The sequence below is a fragment of the Mizuhopecten yessoensis genome, unplaced genomic scaffold, assembly GCF_002113885.1.
Source record: "Mizuhopecten yessoensis strain PY_sf001 unplaced genomic scaffold, ASM211388v2 scaffold9651, whole genome shotgun sequence".
Lineage (NCBI taxonomy): Eukaryota > Metazoa > Mollusca > Bivalvia > Pectinida > Pectinidae > Mizuhopecten > Mizuhopecten yessoensis.
The window spans coordinates 1,722,360-1,742,664 of NW_018408154.1; the positions used below are offsets into that span (position 1 = coordinate 1,722,360).

General features: G+C 36.5%; 1 protein-coding gene across 1 annotated transcript; it reads left to right on the forward strand.

The window, feature by feature from the left end:
* Positions 1-9,167: 9,167 nt before the first annotated feature.
* LOC110458562 (T-box transcription factor TBX2-A-like) lies at positions 9,168-19,564 on the forward strand. The gene is made up of 6 exons (XM_021510318.1): positions 9,168-9,763; positions 13,878-14,154; positions 16,212-16,358; positions 17,248-17,324; positions 17,646-17,836; positions 18,037-19,564. The coding sequence occupies exons 1-6, from the start codon at positions 9,414-9,416 to the stop codon at positions 19,011-19,013; spliced, it is 2,019 nt and encodes a 672-aa protein (XP_021365993.1). The 5' UTR covers positions 9,168-9,413; the 3' UTR covers positions 19,014-19,564.
* The last annotated feature ends 741 nt before the right edge of the window (positions 19,565-20,305 follow it).

Consider the following 20,305-nt stretch of genomic DNA (forward strand, 5'->3'; position numbering starts at 1 on the left):
ACTTCATGTTGCTGTTGGTAGGTAGGGAAATGTTAGAACAACTTCATGTTGCTGTTGGTAGGTAGGGAAATGTTAGAACGACTTCCTGTTGCTGTTGGTATGTAGGGAAATGTTAGAACGACTTCCTGTTGCTGTTGGTAGGTAGGGAAATGTTTTAGGGATGAACGTATATTTTTTCTTTGTGATCAAAACGTTATTGGTGATGAATACCACTATATATCAGAATGTAGTTTCTTTTCGTACTGGAAGATGTAAATATATTCCCATATATCAAAAACTATTAAATACCGTGACAACCACGGACTTAGAGCTATTCTAATTCCGTGGTACAACTAATATGATATTGTTGAAAACCTTTGTACCTTTTGAAATGTGTTATGTAAACTTTTCCGTCTCCGGGCTAACTTACACTATTGTACCTATTCCAGTGCGGTCTACTGTGTATCATGTATGTTGCTCATGTATCGTTTGTATCGATCTGAGTGTTCAATAAAGTTCTGTTCTGTTCTAGGTTTACAGGACATGTTTTCGATAATGATAGAACTTAGAGGCTTCTGAGAGATTCTTTCGCATGTTTAGAAACATTTCATGCAATCGATTTGTTTTAGGTTTTTGCTATAAAATTGCTTCATATTGCTCCTTATCATAATCATCACTTGTTGGAAAGATTGTATGTTAATCATATCCGTGTCATTTGACGTTATTTGAGCCAAGGACGTGCACTGCATTACCGGTACTGCAGATGAAACTCGTCATTAGAATGTAAACATTGTAGTATGCTGTCCTTCTTTAATGTATGTCATTGTATCAATTACTGTACTAGATTATTATGTTTTGTGTTATACCATAAAGTAATATTAGATGTCATTGTATGATACTTGTTTTCGTGTGATATCATGTAATCATGTGTGATACATTTGTAACATTGTACTGCTCTTTAAATATTGTGTATGTTATAGCTACTCCCCGATGTGTCGTACAGCACACGTTAGAAAGATTAGGAATCTGAAACATTACGTATAGTGTTCCATAAATGAAAATCCTCAGTGATCCTATCGTATCGCAATGGACAATGGACAGGTTAATTAACATTTCTTATTTACCTGTATACCCAAATAACGTGGCTTACTTGTCACCTACGTATTATTGTCTATTTACAAATCTAGCATTATTAGATATTCATCAAACATGTGTATAGTATTTATCCATGACGTTATCATTTATAGAAGAATCTTATGAAACTGAAAAGGAAATATGACAAGTAATGATTGTTATCTTTTTGTCAATATCATATCTATTTTATTGTTTTCTATAAATATGTTTGTCTTGGTAAGGCGCCATGATAAGAATATACTCTGTATAAAGAAGTACTATACGACAGTGTGTCGTGTGCTCGGGAAACCACGCGCGCATGTTTACCACTGATAGCGATGTGTGATGGAAGAGCGAATAACAAGGGGGTGGGGGTATTGGTGAAAGAAGACTACAGAAATACATACGAACATGGGGAGGGGNAAAACATCTGTTCAATACTGCATTCGTTGACTTGTACGTCGACCAGACCTACGTTTCCACCATTGACTTTATCAAAAATGTTTTCCACAAGGATTTTTTTTCCAATACATCAATTTATGCTGCTTTTCGAATAAATGTGAAAAATATGAATCTTTCATTATCGTTGTGTAGGATGCTTTAAGAAATATGGATCACTACAGAATTCCCAATTTAAGACTTTATCTTACAGTATCATATGTCTAACCTTCTACGTTAAAAAACATGGAATACCTTAGATCTAAGGTAGTATAACACCTTACCACTAGCTTCTTTTAAATTAGCGTTATCACTAATTACACCAACAGACAAATTCAGATAGCCTATGTCTGGTCAGAGACGTACATATTACAATATATACGTCTCTGGTCTGGTGATAGAAAACTAATTAGTATACATACTATACTCTGACACTAATATAGTTCTCTCAAAACTGATTATTTTGTACTTATTTCATTCAAAGATTTCAAATTGTATTAGTTGTGGCTACCAGTGCTAAAATGACTATCATTTATTTCTATCTGAGTGCCAATCTCATTCAAATGCTTGTATAATAGTGTTGTTTCAATAAGTTTGAAAAACTGCTTGTTTGTTGTTGATGTTTTTGGATATGAACTGTGATATATTTAGACATGTACAAACCTATGTTAGATCCAGCGAAAGATATTTGACTTGTTTCCGTTTGATTGATTTGAAACTGTCTCTCTATAAAACCACTTGCCACTAAATTGTTGATAGGAGATAGCCTCATAAGTTGTAATAAGTTGTGCCAAATCCTTTTGTACCAATTTGGACAATACAATAAGTCTTCAAGTCAAAGTAGAAATATAAACTGCTCATTAGAACAAAATCGTTCTGATTTTTTTTTATCTCATGTACGGTGTATTGTTTAATCTAAACACATATTTTTCAGATTCCGATATCATTCTTTATAATAATATATTCGATTTTACATGTTTTGTATTATTTGTTACAAATTGTGAGAGACTTGGATTAAAATATTAAATCTTGAATTTTATTCAATACATATTATCGTTTTACGGCGTTGTAAATCCCCATAAGTATAAACTCGCCCGGACACGCTCGTGTCCACACAATTAAGTCATGATGAGGTCTAGGTGTTGTAAAAATGTCTCATTAACGCCTGTCCGTTAATGTGGTGTCAGGTACCACCAATTATCATCTTCAGGTAGGATATTGACAGGTAGGCATTTCGCGTCATTATATCACCTAAGTACAATATACTTTAAAATATTCTTCTCAAGCTGGCCACCTTTGGGGCCAAACTACATGTAACTGTCTCGTGTCAGTGAAGATAGCCTTACTCCGTATGTCCGTACGAGCTAGGCTATTCTCTGGTCAGTGTTTTGGACAACGGCACAGGTAATTTACGGCTACCTGAAGTGCTGTCCTGACTATACTGCTGTCCGATAGTCATTAATCATTGGCTAATCACCATTGAATGGTCTGGGGCTATCCCCGTGTCAACACCGTAAGTCGATTATTATTGATCGTTATTAATTATCGATCCCTTATTGGCAATTGATTCAATTGATAATCAAATATAGTAGGATTTTGAAAAAAAAAATCCTTTTCATTAAAAAATAAGCAAACAGTGTATTGATTTTGACAATTTTGACTCACGGGACAAATTTCAGTACTAATTTGTTGATACTTATTTTATTTATTGATTTATTTTTGATATATTTGTTTTTGCTTGTGTTGTAAATCATCACCAGTTCTTCGTAAATAAAGCACGTTTTTATTTGTTACAGAGTGAAATATGTAGATGTGCTGGAATATTGGCAACTAGTATTTCTGATCTGTGTACTCAGTTTTTAATTTGAAAGAACCTAAAGAATTATGATATCATAATTATAAAAGCGATGCAATATATCGATTTAATCAGTTATAACTTGAAGAAGAAAAAGCATAGTTGGTATTTATATGCTTGTAAACAATTCAATTCTAGATTAATATTTCGGTGCTGCTTATGTTGTCATTAATTAAATGTCGTAGTTGTAACACCGACACCATGGCGATGACTCCTGGATTGATCATAATATATATCATAGGTATTCAATTCAACTCAAAACTGTTTTAATGACAATACACACATAAGTTGTATATATCAAATAAGATGTTACAAAATACAAAATTGCATGCATGTAGTACAGTATTGAAAACAATTAATCAGACAACAGGCTAAGCCTATATCAGTCTTCTGATGTTAAATTTCAATATAAAATAGGTATCGTTCGATTGGACTCATTGTCTAGTGCTCATTGACGGAAATATAACAAACATTTTATCTGACGTATTCCAACATGCTCTGAAGCCATTGGAACGGTTTCTAAGGATAATGGTGCTTGATATTACCTAAATGTTATCGGAAGAATTATAGACGAATGTGACCCTACAGTCATTACAGAGCTTAACAATGACGTTTAAATCACAGGGACCTGAGAATTTGTGACAACTATGATTGGACCTACACTGAGGTGTTCAGAGTAATTTTATATGTTTTAGGGGTTAAGATGGACTTTCAGTAAAAAATGCACCCCATGATCATATGTACGGGGCTTACATATGATCATTGGGATGTCATTTTTACCGAAAGTCGATCTTAACCCCTAAAACATGTAGAATTACTCTGAACACCTAGGTCCAAATAATTATAACTGTCACAAACTCTCAGGTCCCCGTGGTTTAAATAGAACATATTAATTACTTTCCATCGGAAGTGAGAGCACATCTGTATACATGTTAAAATTTCATTACTTGAATTACCTGTTATTGTACGACACGAGAGTGATTAGAGATTTATTATTACGGGGACGCTTTACTGGGATTACAGGAACGCATCTAGTTAGAAATCAACTTTTTTATTTTCTTTGTAGTTGATATTTCTTATTTGTCGGAGATCGCATACTGCAACCTGGTTTTAAGTTCTAAATATTAAAAAGGGAGAATTCCTTTTAAAATATGATATATTTTCTTTGCGAACTTGATTAACATATATCCGTTCAATATATTATACATCTGTTTTGTACGAAGGTAAGATGTGTGAACACCAAGGTCAGATTGAATTACGATAAACAAATCTGTAGATTAATTAAACCCGATATGTGTAATACCCCAAAACTTTGGCACTGCTCGACATGGCGAAGTGCATGTTGTGTCAGATATTGGGCGAGTAACCCGGGTGTAGACCGCCAGTCTGGGCCGGGGGGATGAGACGTGTTACAACCAAACCCGAGAGTGTGAGTACCTCGACCCTGACAGCTCGGCTAGGCCGTCACCCCGCCATAGATTGGGCACTGGTGTCAGCCCTCACACACAGCAAGGTGCGCAAACACGCTGAGTGGGGAAAATCATCCGCTAATTCGCCGACATTAACGACCAATGATCGAGCTAATGACATTATAATGAAGTGATAAACTAACACACTGAGTTGTATCAAAAGTGAAAACAATACTGTCCGCAAATCCGGCCATTGTCCAAACAAAGTGGCCGGGCGCCGCCTGTCAATGTTGAGTATTCAATAATTCTGATCGCCGTTGTCCTGCTTGCACGGCCTTTGTTTGCCTGTTTGGGGCTGTTGATGGTCCCTTTCTCTCGGAGAAAAAACAGTTCGTCTGAGCAAGGGAGTTGAGGTGTAGGGAATGACAGGGTCAGAGTCAAGACTCGATACAGATCCCTAAACCAGGACGACCAGCTGTCTGTGCTCACCACACAAACAGGCCATTGCTTACGTTATCCGCACAAACAAAACATTAACCCAGTAATTACACTAATGATTGTATCTATGGAAACATGTAATAGGTAATAAGCTGTCTTCTCCATAGTACCGCCGGGCATGTGAGTAGTCTCCCCTGTCAGACCTCTCCATTTTGAACCCTCGAGCTAAAAGGGCTGGGCATCTTTAATGTGTTTTGTCCAGACAAAGTCAACATAAAAACAGAAGACGTTATTCTGGTATAGTGTATATAGTAGGTAGGCCCGGAGCTCCCTCAGACGACTCCCACAAACGTGTGGGTGACGTAACAAAGTCAGCACCCTTTGGCGCGAAACCTGTTTTATTTCAACAGATCGATTTGTTTTGATCGATTATGTGATTTGTTTATGTTTACCTTCAAAACCAGAATTTGTGAAGATTCCACGCCTGCCTTGTTAGAATATGGTACAACCATCATCATGTCATATTGTTTTGACGCCAACGCTGCCAAAATTTCCAGTTGAGGCATCTGGATATGTGTGTACCCTGATGCTTAAAACAACGTCACTACACCAAACAGATGTTGGTATCCTTACACAAATCACAACACTTCCCCTGCATGTAAATACTAACAACATGAAGCACTATATAAATATATATATATGTGTGTGTGTTTAATCATATTTACGAAGACTATATACACTTCTGTATATAATTTGATGCAGCGATTTATAAAGATTAACCAAAATATAAATTATCGGCCTTTTTATGTGAAATGAGGAATTTAATATTGAGGCATGTCCCTTCTAACAATCGTTATGTGATTTTTACATAAAAAGTACATTTAGCAGGTCATCTTCCCGTGATATATCCATATTTTTGACAATATTAATTGATAATGGATTAAATGAAAAATTCAAATATTTCAATCAGTTTTAATTTATTCATTTCTCATATATTTCTATCTATGTCCATGCTGTACAATTTATACATCTATATCTTAACCAAAATTCGTAACGATATCTGAGCAAGGTTTCCAGAAACATACACAACCAACCATTTGTATTATGTACGACTAAGCTGTCAAGTTTTGACACTCGGTTACTTCCCTTTGTATGAGAAATCCACAAAAGCGCTTGCTTGCTGAATACAGATTTTATTTCACACGAGAAGTCTCAAAATCGCCATAAAAAATAAACGATAAAAATATTTGTGCTAACAGGATTTTGTATTTAAAAAAATGGCCTGTGTACGTGTATCGATTTAGGAGAGAACTTGTTTGGATGCTACACCTGTTTTTTTACTACGAAATATGATATCGTATTATAGTACTGATCAGTTCAAATCAATACGGAAGACAATGGGGTTAGAAAACGAATCGCTAAAAACATGTTCCTCTATACAGGTGCTTTCAAAAGGCCTGTTTTGTCCGGATAAAGTCAATTTATAAATCATAGAATACCTATTTCACACATTGTTTTACACGTGTACGCTCCTCCGTAAATATGACTGTTAAACAACATAAACGTGGGTTTGTATAGGATCACTGTCCCGTGATGATGTGGCTTACGACCAGGCATCAGGAGAACACATAACGCTATGCTATGTCCAGTATAAATATTTTACTCTATTTACTTCGTTGATAACAATACTGTGTTAGGACGCGTCACATCTGTGCGCCACATCCGACACATGCATAACTAATAAACACGCATTGTTGTTATTCAAAAACATACAAAACCTATCTGGATAATTCCGTAAAATACGATACAAAATTCTTTTTCATGTTTTGATAATATTTATAACTATGAAAAGCACGGGAAAATAATTGTTGAAACACACGAAATAGCCTAACTTTGATATTTTACTGTTCTTTATTATTTATAAATTTATTTTTACATTCGTTAAAATAAAAAGCACGTTGCTTTCAGAAGCACCGTGTGACGTAAATATATATATACTCACGTGCTACGCACCTGTCCTCATAACACCTTTTTTCCGAGTACACTATCTTTACTCACCCACACGACTAGTCACCTAAGCGTGCTAAAATCAACCCAATTATCTCCATCCCCATCACAATTATCACTATCTAGTGCGGATAGGTGTAAGTATTACAACAGCATTGACTCTCTCACTCTATACCTGGAGAAGGTGTGAGAGCTACAGCCTCTAATTCCCCACCCCCTGGAATAGCCAGACATACAGACAGCCCCTCCCGGTGGTATCTCGGCACCCGACAACACCAAACTTGTTTCGTTGTATTTGGCGACGATATTAATTAGTGTAGATTTGTATTTTTCTACTCGGGTACAATTCTTAATTGCACTTTAACATTTGTCCATCGCTATATGTGGTTTCCGTGCCACGCTACCCCCCATCCCTACAGTGGTCATCGACTCTCAGGCGATCTCTTACTATATGGTCGTACTACTGTTAAGTATCCGCTTCGTCATGTGTTTTTTTTATAGATGTCATTTTTTATTAATAATTTTATCGACATCTATTATTTTTTCAACATCCCATTTAAATGATCATCGAAGTATTTTAAAACGGCTATTTTTTTTACCCTTATATCGTATCCCCCACCCCACCTGGACTACCATTTGATTTATCTTACAGTTTTCATTAAAATGATGCAGTTGTATATTTAAAAAAATAAATTAAATGAAAATGAAAATGAAAATGAAACACGAGGAACAATAAAACCGATATTGCTTATACTAAATTTATATTTATATCAAAACAATATTATCCTGTGCTTGCAGACGTGTGTTAAATTCGATTCTGCGATTTGGTTTTATATCAAATTATATTACATACAATTTAACTGAATAGATATAAAACGTAGACAAATGGCATTTATTTCATGATAACCTCGCTTCATTTAGATAATTAAGTGGCGAGGTGAAAACAAAATACAAAATTGAAATACGTACTTTCAAATATCCAAAGACCAGGATCCAGATTTTTATCTTTATACAGAAAGTTTGTTAGAATATAACTTATAATCGGTACAAGCACGAATTTTCAACACTGCAGACATGAAATATTTGCTCGAGCGTTCTGTCTGTTCGACTACTCGCCACTATAAAAATTTCCTTTATTAGTTACTTCTAAACCGGCGCGATTTCTTATGTATTAACTATAAATCTCACTGCATCTGGCGCCGGCGTCCGCTTGTATCCCGTTTTTCATCAAGTGTTTCATCTGACAAGTACACTACTCCCGCACTGAAACACCGCCCTATTCGCAAACTAACCTTAATACATATTTATCTTACTTGTTCCGTAAAAGTAACATATATTCCCTACACGTCATCCTTGAATGAATTTTCTTAATTTATTTTCTGTATTTTTCTTTTACTGAATTATTTATAATATTACGGCTCTTATTTACAAATTCATCGCTTACTATTTTTTGTTTTCATTGAGTATTTCTCTATTTGGAATTTCACACATTTGCAATGATTTCGCATTGTTATAAATCATTTTATTGAAATCGTAAAAAATACCCTCTGGGTACTACTGCCAAGATTTAATAAATAATCAATTTTAGAAATGTAAGTTTTTCTTTCTCTACGTTGTAAAGCCGTTAGCTAATTTTACTGTTTCTCTATTGTGGCTAAGAAAGGGGGCGGGGCCTAGCTTCCTTATCGTAACATCTCTATTACAGTGACACATAAGACAAAGAGCGGACATGCCTCGGCTGTCAGCGACACTCCGCTAGCAAAACTGATAGGCCTATAACACGCCTTATTAGACTTCTGATTGGTGGGCGGAATCAGGCAGGCCAATCAGATCGCACGAAACATAATAGAATTACACTTGTCATACAGATTTGCCGGCGTAGCGGTAGAAGGTTGATATAATTATAAATAGTTGTGTTTCCGATTAGACTAGCGTATATCTGTTCTTACGACACGGCCGCCCAGTGTTACCGAGTGATTTACCCTGGACTTTATATATATATATAGTGTGTGGCCAGATGTAGCCGTGTGTTTACTCCAGCCGTGTGTACTGACCCGTTTAGTCACCCTCGCAGTGTTTACCATGCGATTTTAAACTGAAAATTAACTTTATTTATCTATGAGATATTATTTAACAGATAAATTCGAAAGAAAAAAATTGCCAAATTTATTCCAATGATTTATACAGGAGGTGCTCCGGAGAGCAGTATGGCTTATAATCCATTTTTTCTCCAAAGACCTACCGACTATAGTTCTTTGTTGGCTCAGCAGCATTACTTGTCAAACATAGCCCTTCACTCTCCTAACTATGCAGCATCCTTACTACCCAAGCTACAGCAGAGTATGGGGCGCGGTCCCCTCACCCCCGGGGATATGTTCCATCCTCTCCATCCCCGCCAGCTCCGGAGTCTGGAGCCCCCGGAGGCTGATGTCCAGGACGACCCCAAGGTGGAGCTGGAAGGCAAAGACCTTTGGGAACAATTCCACAATATCGGCACCGAGATGGTCATCACAAAGTCCGGCCGGTAAGTTAGAAACAGAATGGGTGGGACTTATCAGTTTAATACGCTGGGGTTTGTAAATCTTTTATTGTTTAGCATTATACGAATAATTTGTCTATTTATATTTTATTGCCATAATTCAGTTTAATATCTGACATAACATTGTATGCTCTTCACATTTTCTACCTAAACAAGTTCAGCATTTTTTCACACTAGTAGAAAATAGTTTTACAACAATTCTGTTCTCACGAAAGCAATTTTCAACCGAGACATAGTGCAATCATCTTGGAAAATAACACAATAACTGTCATTTTATTTCTACAGTGTGCTGAAAAATATCATAAAACATCTTCAGTATTAACTTATAATGTTATTTAATTAATACCATAAATTTTAAACGCTAACTTACAACTTTAATTCAGATTTATACATGTATTATATAAAGGTAATAAGATGACAGATGGTGTACGTTTGGTTAGTGCCCCTCTGGTAAACGAGATAGAAATCGGCCCAGCCTCTCTGTCCGGCACACACTAACACATTTACAACAGAACATGACACCGTTATACATCAGCCATTTCCAAAGGGACAACTCATCTAACTTCTTTTTCCAAGTTGTTATCACTGTTGATTTTAGCACTTCATTTTTTATAAGAGAAATATTTTTTTACATCAATTTCTTCAAGATCTTTAAGCGTATAATTTGACAATTCAGATAAAAATCTTACACGTTTATTAATAATCGAAAAGTGAACGACTATGAAATTCGAAAGCCGTGACATTTATATTTAATAAGGGATAAATGGATTTCAAAAGAAAATAAATGGAAAGGAACCAAGCGTGTTTTCATGCACGAAAATGTGTTTAGAAAATAATAAGGTTATAAATGTGTTCGTACTTTCTGCGATTCTAAATTCCTACGTCAGTCTTTTATTTGTTTTCTTTGTTGGATTTCATGCAAAATATATGCTTCAAGTTGTGTTTAAGTTAAATATTCTCTTCAATATTTTTAATGGAAAATGAAATACAACACTCAGAATACATGTAGCCATAACTTTTAATCAATGTCAAATATTATTTTGTATCTTACAAATATACTAAATATTAAAAGCAAATATTGGCGTGGTTCTTACAACATTTAATTGAATCACAGACAAACTGTAAAGTTTGACAAATCTAACCTAAAACTATAAAGTTATATGTAACTAGTACACAACTGGTGCAGTGTTTAACAGACACGGGACTACTATAGATTATAACATGTCATGATTATATCTATAAATTTCACATTTTAACCCTCTCTTAGAAGCGCCAAGTGTAATTTTGATAGCATCAGGCTAAACAGGGAGGGGGCTAAGAGAGGAAGAAGTGTGAGTCCCGTTGATACACAAGTAACACGCCCCACAGGACGATAACCTCTAAGTCTACTTATATACTTAACCCCACCAACTTGTAACCCATTTAGATTTTCCGTGTTAACTTTTTAATTCAATTCGTTTCCTTTTATTATTAAAATAATAAGACATAAAACAGAGGTCGTATTTCATGTTTTGTTATATTTGAATTATAATTGAATCGTTTGTTTAACAGTTTTACTCAAGAAAATAGTAAATCAAGAGGGTATCATATAGACACTAAAACCTACACGTTTGCCTTCTCTTTTGTTAAAATAGATTCATAATTGGTTTTAAATCAGTAAGAACAAAATTTATTTAAAATATTTATTTAAATATTTGTTAGCTCATCCTATTAGGTAAGTTGTCCTAATATGGTCATAAAACTTAATTGGTGACAAGTGAAGAAATGACACCTGCAGTGTAGACGGAACGTCTCGATGTCAACGCATTGAGTCGCTTCCGTGTTCATCATTAATGATAGATATTGAAATCAAAATTCACGTCAATTTACCTGTATTTCACGTCAATTTACCTGTATTCTTAGTCAGGTGTCGTTGTCGCCTCTTATTTGTATAATGACAAGTAAACTCATGCAGATTGCATTGTTTTCATGGTGACATTTATAATGATTGGCCACTATTGCAGAAGGATTGGTAGATTCTCAATCTGTGTTTAACAATCCCTACAATAATTATTTAATTATCGACGTTCTGAGATTCAAATATTCCTCAGTAATTTTGAATTCTCCAGTATCTATATATAATCATATATAATAATATTAATTATTATTACTTTATTCCTTTTTTCTCAATTATTGCAAATCTAATACCGGTTTGTCATAGAACGAGAATTTATTTCTTTGAATATTTGTTTTATTACGCCTATTCTGCTATCATTTCTGATAGGATATTTTTAATTTACTTTACATCTATTTATCTTTTGTTATTTAAGTTCATTTTATTTAAAATTGTTTGTCATCATTATTATAATTTTTAAAGAAAGAAATAATACAAAATTCACTAAATCCGAATATATTTAAATTTTTAAAGATAAAATAAGAAACATTTGGCAACTTTGTTTGATTTGTGTCACTATTTTGAAATTCTTAAGTTATTACACTGATCCCGCAAAATAAAAAAGAGAAGAATTGTTATTTCGTTTAGTGTGGCGCTGTCGTAATCGCTTGATCTTCAAAAGTATTTCTATTCCCTAAAAAAAGGGTCTAGTTTGACTCCTCTGTCCACACGTTACCTTTACGTTTCTGCTAATCAAGCAGAAATTCTTGTGTGTACAACACTCCTTACCCAACCACCTCTGGCTCTGGCAAACTTCCGAATATCAATTCAAGGTTAGCGTTACAAAATTTTTCGCTTGATTGTTTTGTTTACACATAAGTTTGTTGATGTTTGACTTTTTCAAACTCGAATAACCGTGACATTATTACAAAGAAAAAACTATTTGAATTTGATATTCAAAGGTTAAGATGTTACGATTATAGGATTTTGTTTTCTTAATATCATCAATTTTACCAGTTCGCTTTTAGTTTAATAAAATTAAAATAGAATATTCTGCCTGAAATGTTCTGTTGATTATTGTAACATTAAATTAGAAATGTTTGTCGAGAATACCACACTTATGTATTTATGCCAGTGCTTTTACTGTTTACACTTTATAATGGTTGTAAGTTTTATTTACTAAGAAACAAAATAGGAAGAAAAATACATACAAACGAATATTTAAAACTAAATATGAAAATATGGAAATTTGAGTTTGAGATAATTAATTTGGACTGATTGTTGTACAATAGAGGATGATAGAGTTACGCCATACTTATACAGGTACACACGATAGCTTCTGTAACAAGATAAGGGACAATAGAGGGATCTGCGGATTGTCCGGATCTCTGACACCGTAATCCTGTTCTAACATAAACTCATTATATACGCCTCTCTTACAAGAAGTACCCCCTGGATTAGTGTCATGTTAACATATGTACCAAACCGCCCTACTCCCCCCTCCCATACTTGAGGTCGCCCCCACCCTCACGCTAATTGAACATGCGACGTAATTTCTCAGGTACCCGGCATATTTGGATTGTGTATGGAGTACATGTGTCGTAATCAGGGACAGCCTCGGTCACTGGAAAGTGCGGAGTGTTTGTATGGGTTTAGCGAAGTAGCTCTCGACAAGCTTACGGGGATAGGATAGTCTAACTTAGCCGATTTACGGCAATGATATAAAACTCGTCTGAGTACACAGCTAGCACATAAAACTATCATCACTGCTCTTCACGAATTTTGATAATTATGTCAGCAGTAAACTTTTAAATTGACGGCTTATCTTCCGAGAGAAAATCAGGTAGAGCAATAAACCTGGGAAAGGCTAATATCACCATTACACTGGCGAATCGTCCAATAAAGTCGTGGGATTCCAATTGTTTTGTTATTAACATCACCGTATTTAATTGATATATCATCGAGTCAGATTGTTTCCTATATTCCCTCTATACATTTTTTAAGTTTTAAGCTATAGAAGATAATGTGATTTATGTAAATACGACAGCCTCTTATTTTTATATATCTTATACACATTTTTGTTTGTTTTGTTTTATATAAAAAAAAATTTTTTTATATAATTTATAATATGTTTGTTTTTTCATGGACGCATGATTCAGAGATTCAAATCAAGATTCATTTTATTTTCACTAAATGCTAATTCTCTTTTTGATTTCTTTCTTACAGGCGGATGTTTCCTCCATTTAAAGCCAGAGTATCTGGACTAGACAAGCGAGCCAAGTACATCCTACTGATGGATATTGTTCCCGTGGACGACTGTCGCTACAAGTTCCACAATTCCCGCTGGATGGTGGCCGGAAAAGCGGACCCGGAAATGCCTAAACGAATGTACATCCACCCCGACTCCCCCAACACCGGTGAACAGTGGATGCAAAAAGTCGTTTCCTTTCACAAACTCAAACTCAGCAACAACATATCTGACAAACATGGGTTTGTAAGTATCGTAAGCATCGTTCTAATTTTATTTTTACTTACCCATATTTACTTACCCCCTTTTTTACCCCATCTATTCATTCATTAAGAATTACTTTGTAGTAAATATACATAATCTCTGAGGCGTTTTGGGCTGTATCACCTTGTCTGATATATTGGTGGTTGTTAGGACCTTACCTGTGGCCTTCGGGATACACAGGTGTGATATGGACATATGGTGCTAGGTCAGCGATTACATGGCCTTTATTACCTATATGTATAATTGAGTGTTTAGTGATACTTTCACGCGCATCCTCACGTGAGGAAGATAATTGTGGTAATATTAGGGTACGACGTGCTATAGTGTTAAACCCATTGGCTATTTTATATCGATGAATTACCGATGAGCTGTTCACCTGATCAGCGAACTTTAGCGAGCATCTGCGGGTTTTGGTCCTCACACCTCAGTTCTGACTCTACCCGGCCACATTAGGGAGTCAGTGGTCCTAATCGAATTGTCAAACCTAATTGCCGTGTCCTACGTTATAAATGATAGCCGTACATCGCCATTGTATAACACAGGGAAACACTTACAAAATTAGACCGGCATGGCCACCCGACACTTCCGAGTTCATTACTTAATATAGTAATTGTATCGTTCTGTGAACGGAACATCCAGCCAAACGTTGTAAGGCTTTCTTCTTTCATGATAAAATGACATTACAGAGTTATAAAAGTCCATCTGCTGTAAGTTTCAGATGTCGCGAGGTTTGTCACTTTACTGGACGAATGAAAGCGGGAAAGTCTGTCGAAAAAAAATATAAAAATAAATAAATACATAAATACAAAAAGATGAAATTCAATGAACTAATGTTTTATTATGAGTAGAGCCGACTTCTGTGATAAGACTAGCCAAGCCTTTGTGATTTGAATTGTCGCCATGTGTAAGCACTTTGGAAACTGTTTCTCTCTTGCCGGCTTTCCCGTCCCGCCGGAGTAGACTTCCCCGCTAGGGATCCTGCAAGTTTTGCCCATAAACGCTCTATAAGTATACGAATTGTTCGCTAACTTTCACAAATTATTGTCTGTCTCCTTTCGAACATCCTTCTAGGCGATAACGCGACGACCGATTTAGGCGTGGAATTCGTTGATTTAGGGATAAAACTGGGGTTTGATGTGCGCGAGTTTGGCGCCGACTTCTGGTCCTAATCGCTGGTCAGTGTTGTCCTATCACCACCTAAGATCTATTGCCTAATTTCGGTTGGTAAGGAGTTGGACTCAGTTGATGACAGGACGCACCGACTTGTGATTCGGTGACAGATCCAATTAGCCCTCGACAGGAGAATGGAACGACTCATGCACACTAATAAGAACGTATCGGGAACTTATGAATTTAATTGTCATTTGTCAGTATGAATACGCTCAGTATTATCTGTGGGCGCGCAAGGCTCAAAGCATACCATGTCTTTATACAATTACAGGGACTATTTGCATCTGTCTCAATGATTTTCCGTCATGATCAAAGGGGCGGAATCATAAACCGATATTGTTTGTTAAAAGTCAATCGTAGAGGCGCAGTAATTTGAATTTCATGTGGTGGTTATTTAGCCTGGGTAGAATGGGGGATTTACTGGATTAGATAAACCCCGATAAAGCAATCACTACGCCTGTGACTTTCTCCGAGTTGGCAGAAAACCTCCAGGGATAGGGGCTTATTTATGTAATTTGTCGACACGACAGTCGCCGTACGTTTTTAAGGGTGATTAGTTGCCGTTTCGATCTCCAAGACGCTTGTCGCCTCTTCATCGCTACTTCGCCAATTATAATGTACATACCAGCCTTACAGTACGCCGTGGAAGGCTTAATACAAATCAGTTCACTTATCATGAAAATCAAAAGCTCCTTTGAAATTATTGTTAACTTGTTCTATATGTAAATACTGTTGTAAAATAACAGATACTATTTTATGTAAATGGATAGAAGTAGTTTGAAAATTTACACTTAAGAACAAATAAACCGTCCCTGTTAGAAAACAACAGAAATGTATTACATAATTTTACAACGAACATATTTATTTTTATTTTTCAGACCATACTGAATTCCATGCACAAGTACCAGCCTCGTTTCCATTTGGTGCGCGCCAACGACATCCTCAAATTACCCTACTCCACATTCCAAAGCTTTGTCTTTAAGGAGACGGAATTCATTGCTGTTACTGCCTACCAAAATGAAAAGGTAAGACGTCATCCTATTTGAAATAACTGCTTCCTTTTTTTGTGTAATAATTGTATTTTCAAGACAAAAACTCTATTGCCGAAGGTCTCGGTGTATGACTGGCTACTGCCTCACCACTACGGTGTTGGTGATGGATTGGGACTAAATGGTTACAAGAAGTTTAACTCGACAGAACCCTGTTATAATCAAGTGATAAATATGATAGGCGTTCGTATTGGTGTCATTGGAAGCGATAACACAAGAGTTTGTGATGATTCTCCTGTCTCGTAAGGTCATGATAATCTCCGAACTGGGGGATATGGTGCTCAGGGCTCGTTAAAGTGAAACTGAATCAGTTAGGTCGTGTTCCTCCGACCAATATGTGTTTGTTTTCCTGGAGTCCCGGGGGAGACCGATGGTCACCCCTAATTACAGAAATGACCATTGAAACGTATTTACACACTTGAGAACAAGGGGGAAATTTGTGCCCAGATGTGAGGTGGGATGCAGCACACCACCCCTCTTATCTCATTACAACTGTTGCGGAGGTTGTTATCTGATAAATGCACGCGCTTGGCCATGCACGTGTGCGAGCTGTATATACAGAAGGCTAATACGACCTTTTATATCATAATCACCCAACAATTAGCACTATTCGGGAATGTGGCGAGTAAATCTAGCGCTAAATTTGTCAAATTACCTCGAAATGTTTCACTTCCATGGTACCAGCGTTCGACAGTTAGATCCCAATTATACGGGTGTTTACGTGTGGGGAACAGTTATCAGTGATTTTCACAGTTTAACGAACTACGATTTTTTTAATTGAATACGTTAATAAGGCCTTATAACATTACGAATTTAATCTAAAATTGCTGTTACATTTTTTATATGAATTTTCTATGTTTTGTAGATAACACAGCTGAAGATAAACCACAACCCCTTCGCTAAAGGCTTCAGGGATACCGGAGGCGGCAAACGGGAAAAAAAGTAAGCTCAACACAAACATACATGTAGAAAATAGAGAGCTGAGAACAATTGAAAGTTTAGTAACGCGCTGCTTTAAACAAGAATAATAAAAATTGATATCTTACTAACAGTATAAAACAGGTACTGGTTTATATTCAAAACTTTATTTATACTTATCTGAATGGTGGAAAATTTGAAGTGTTTAACAGTTAAAGAGCGTTTTTTATTATTAAAAGGGGAAAGCCATAAGAGCAACTATTGACAAGACTTTGACTTGATACCATACAGTTCGTTATGTCAAATAAAATGTATTATTAACACATATGTATGTTATGTTTCTAGGAAGCCAGCAGGTGGTCCTCCTCTTTCTCAGTCGGCACAGCAACATTCGATCTCACCCGATAAGGGCCGAGCTGATGATCTCCATAGCGACGACGAAGACAACGAGGACACAGAGATCTGTGTTGATGAAAACGACGACGTCACACCTGACGTCAGTTCAGCTATGGAACTAAAGGACATTATGGAAACAGGTAAGAATATTGAACATGTACAATTTTAAGATGCCTAACAAATTTGATACAATATTTTCTTTAAAAACGTTAAATGAATATAGAAGCCAATTGCAGTTACAATGTAATAAAAACGGAACGAAAAGACCATATCACACAACCCTACTATTTTTGTTAGTGCGTGCAATAAAGATTTAACGTTATGTTTTGTGTTTTTTCAGAAAAAGAACGTCATGCTCTAAAGACATCCTCTCCCATCAGCCACCATTCCAGTGACAATGAGGATCGGTCACCGCGCCCTACCCCCCGGGATGAGGTGTTTCGGCCTGACATTTCCTCTAGTCTATCCCCCGTGTCCTCCATCCCAAACCACAACCATTCCGACGTGCTAAATAGCACTCTGAGGAGCAGTCTTGACGGCGGGGACAGCAGTGACGACTCCATTCGGGACGATCGCCGTCTTTCGCCCAAGTCTCCCCATATATCGCACAAATCGGATTCGGACATAACAATACCAAAAGCTCCGAATAGACCACCAAACGTCACAGTTGTTCAACCCTCCGCCACTCACGCAATGTTCCCGTTTATGTATCCATCCGCAGGACTATTCTCATCCTCGTCATCACTTCCGTTTCCATTGGGACATATGTTTTTCAACTCGAGTGGTTCATCACTACCGTTTGCAACTCAGTTACCATTTTTCGCCTCAGGACAAACAGACATGAACAACCTACCTACCAATCACCCACTGTCTCTATCACTCAACGGGCTTACACCACCTCGTGGTCACAATCTACTACAACCCGTGTTCTCAACTGGAAGTTCATCATTACAAGGAAACGGAAGTTTATCGCCCTCTGACGGCCCTAGTCTTGGACCAATTTTCCCTTCTCGTTCTAATCCACGTTTTACACCATACTCACTACCGTCCACAAAAACTACAATGGCCACGTCGACGTCACCGATATCAGCAACCGGACATCCGCTTCGGGACTCTGCCGTCAGCCCCGGAACTGTGTCCCCGCGCATGAACGGAATACCTAGTGCTACATCATCAACAGCGAGAAGTCCCATCTCTCTGAACATTCCATCTGCTTTTGACACAAACAATCACAGTAATGAACTCAGGAATATGGAGCGCATGCTCAGTGGGTTGGAAAGGCATCGTCTCTACGGATTGGCTTCGTCAGAGAAATGACAAATACCAACCAAGGGGCCTACATGGCGCCCCTTCGAGTAACCACGGGTATCTGCCGTCTGTGGCCATCACAAACTTTAACAAAGAAACTGCAGCAATGTTGTACTTTGTGAGTGAATGGCACCACGTGATGAAGGGCGGTGTGTTGTTGTGACGGTAATACGACTCGGTAGTCGGAGATGGACGGTTTACGTCAAAGTGCTTGTTTTAACCGATATAACTATGCAGCAGATGCTGCGTCATCGGTGTGACGTCACGCCGCGATGTAACACTGTCGAGTCATGATTGCGTGTACATGTTTAAGTGTCTGTGATACGTGCCCTGTACAGGGCGCTATAGAACTAAGTCATATACTGTTTGTTGTCACGGTAACACTTAAGACGGTTCCTGTTGATATTGTCAGTGAAGTTTGTTGTTGATGACGTCACGGCTAGTTGTGTGTGTATTTATAAGGACGGTCGGACAGACAGTGGAATGCTCGTGTTGTGTTTACAGGGCGATGTGCAATATTGCGTTCCTCGTGTACTGAGTTAAATAAAATATGTATTTAAATTGAACATATAGCTTCTTGTTTTATTTTCACATTATCTGCAGTTTATTCTTTATAGTAGCGCTGCTAAAGATAACTGTTGATACTTGACTGGAACTATGAAGAGCATACTAGCTAACGTTTATATAATAATTTAAACAAATACGCTTTTAATATTTAGTTATAGTAATATGTATCTCAAGGCATGTGATAGTTTACCGCAAAAAACTGTTAAAACATAATATTCATAAACAATTATCTGGTTGCTATGTTGTGTGGAAAACTGATAAGAAAAAAACATATTCAAATGATAATCTTCAAACAAAAGGTATTTAAGTTTTATTTATTTACAAAATATACTTTGAACAAATATGAGTGACAATTTTTCCTACGGAGAAAAGATGAAATATAAAGATAAACTATTACAATTTAACATGTTCACATGTTCACAAAAATGTTCATATTATGTCAGTCTAATATATTCACATAGTCATAATAGCAGTTTAATGTGTTCACAAAAATCATAATAACAGTCTTTAAGTGTTCACAAAAGTCATAATAACAGTCTAAAGTCTTAACAAAAATCATAATAACAGTCTAAAGTGTTAACAAAAATCATGATAACAGTCTAAAGTGTTCCCAAAAATCATAATAACAGTCTAAAGTGTTCACAAAAATCATAATAACAGTCTAAAGTGTTCCCAAAAATCATAATAACAGTCTAAAGTGTTCACAAAAATCATAATAACAGTCTAACATGATT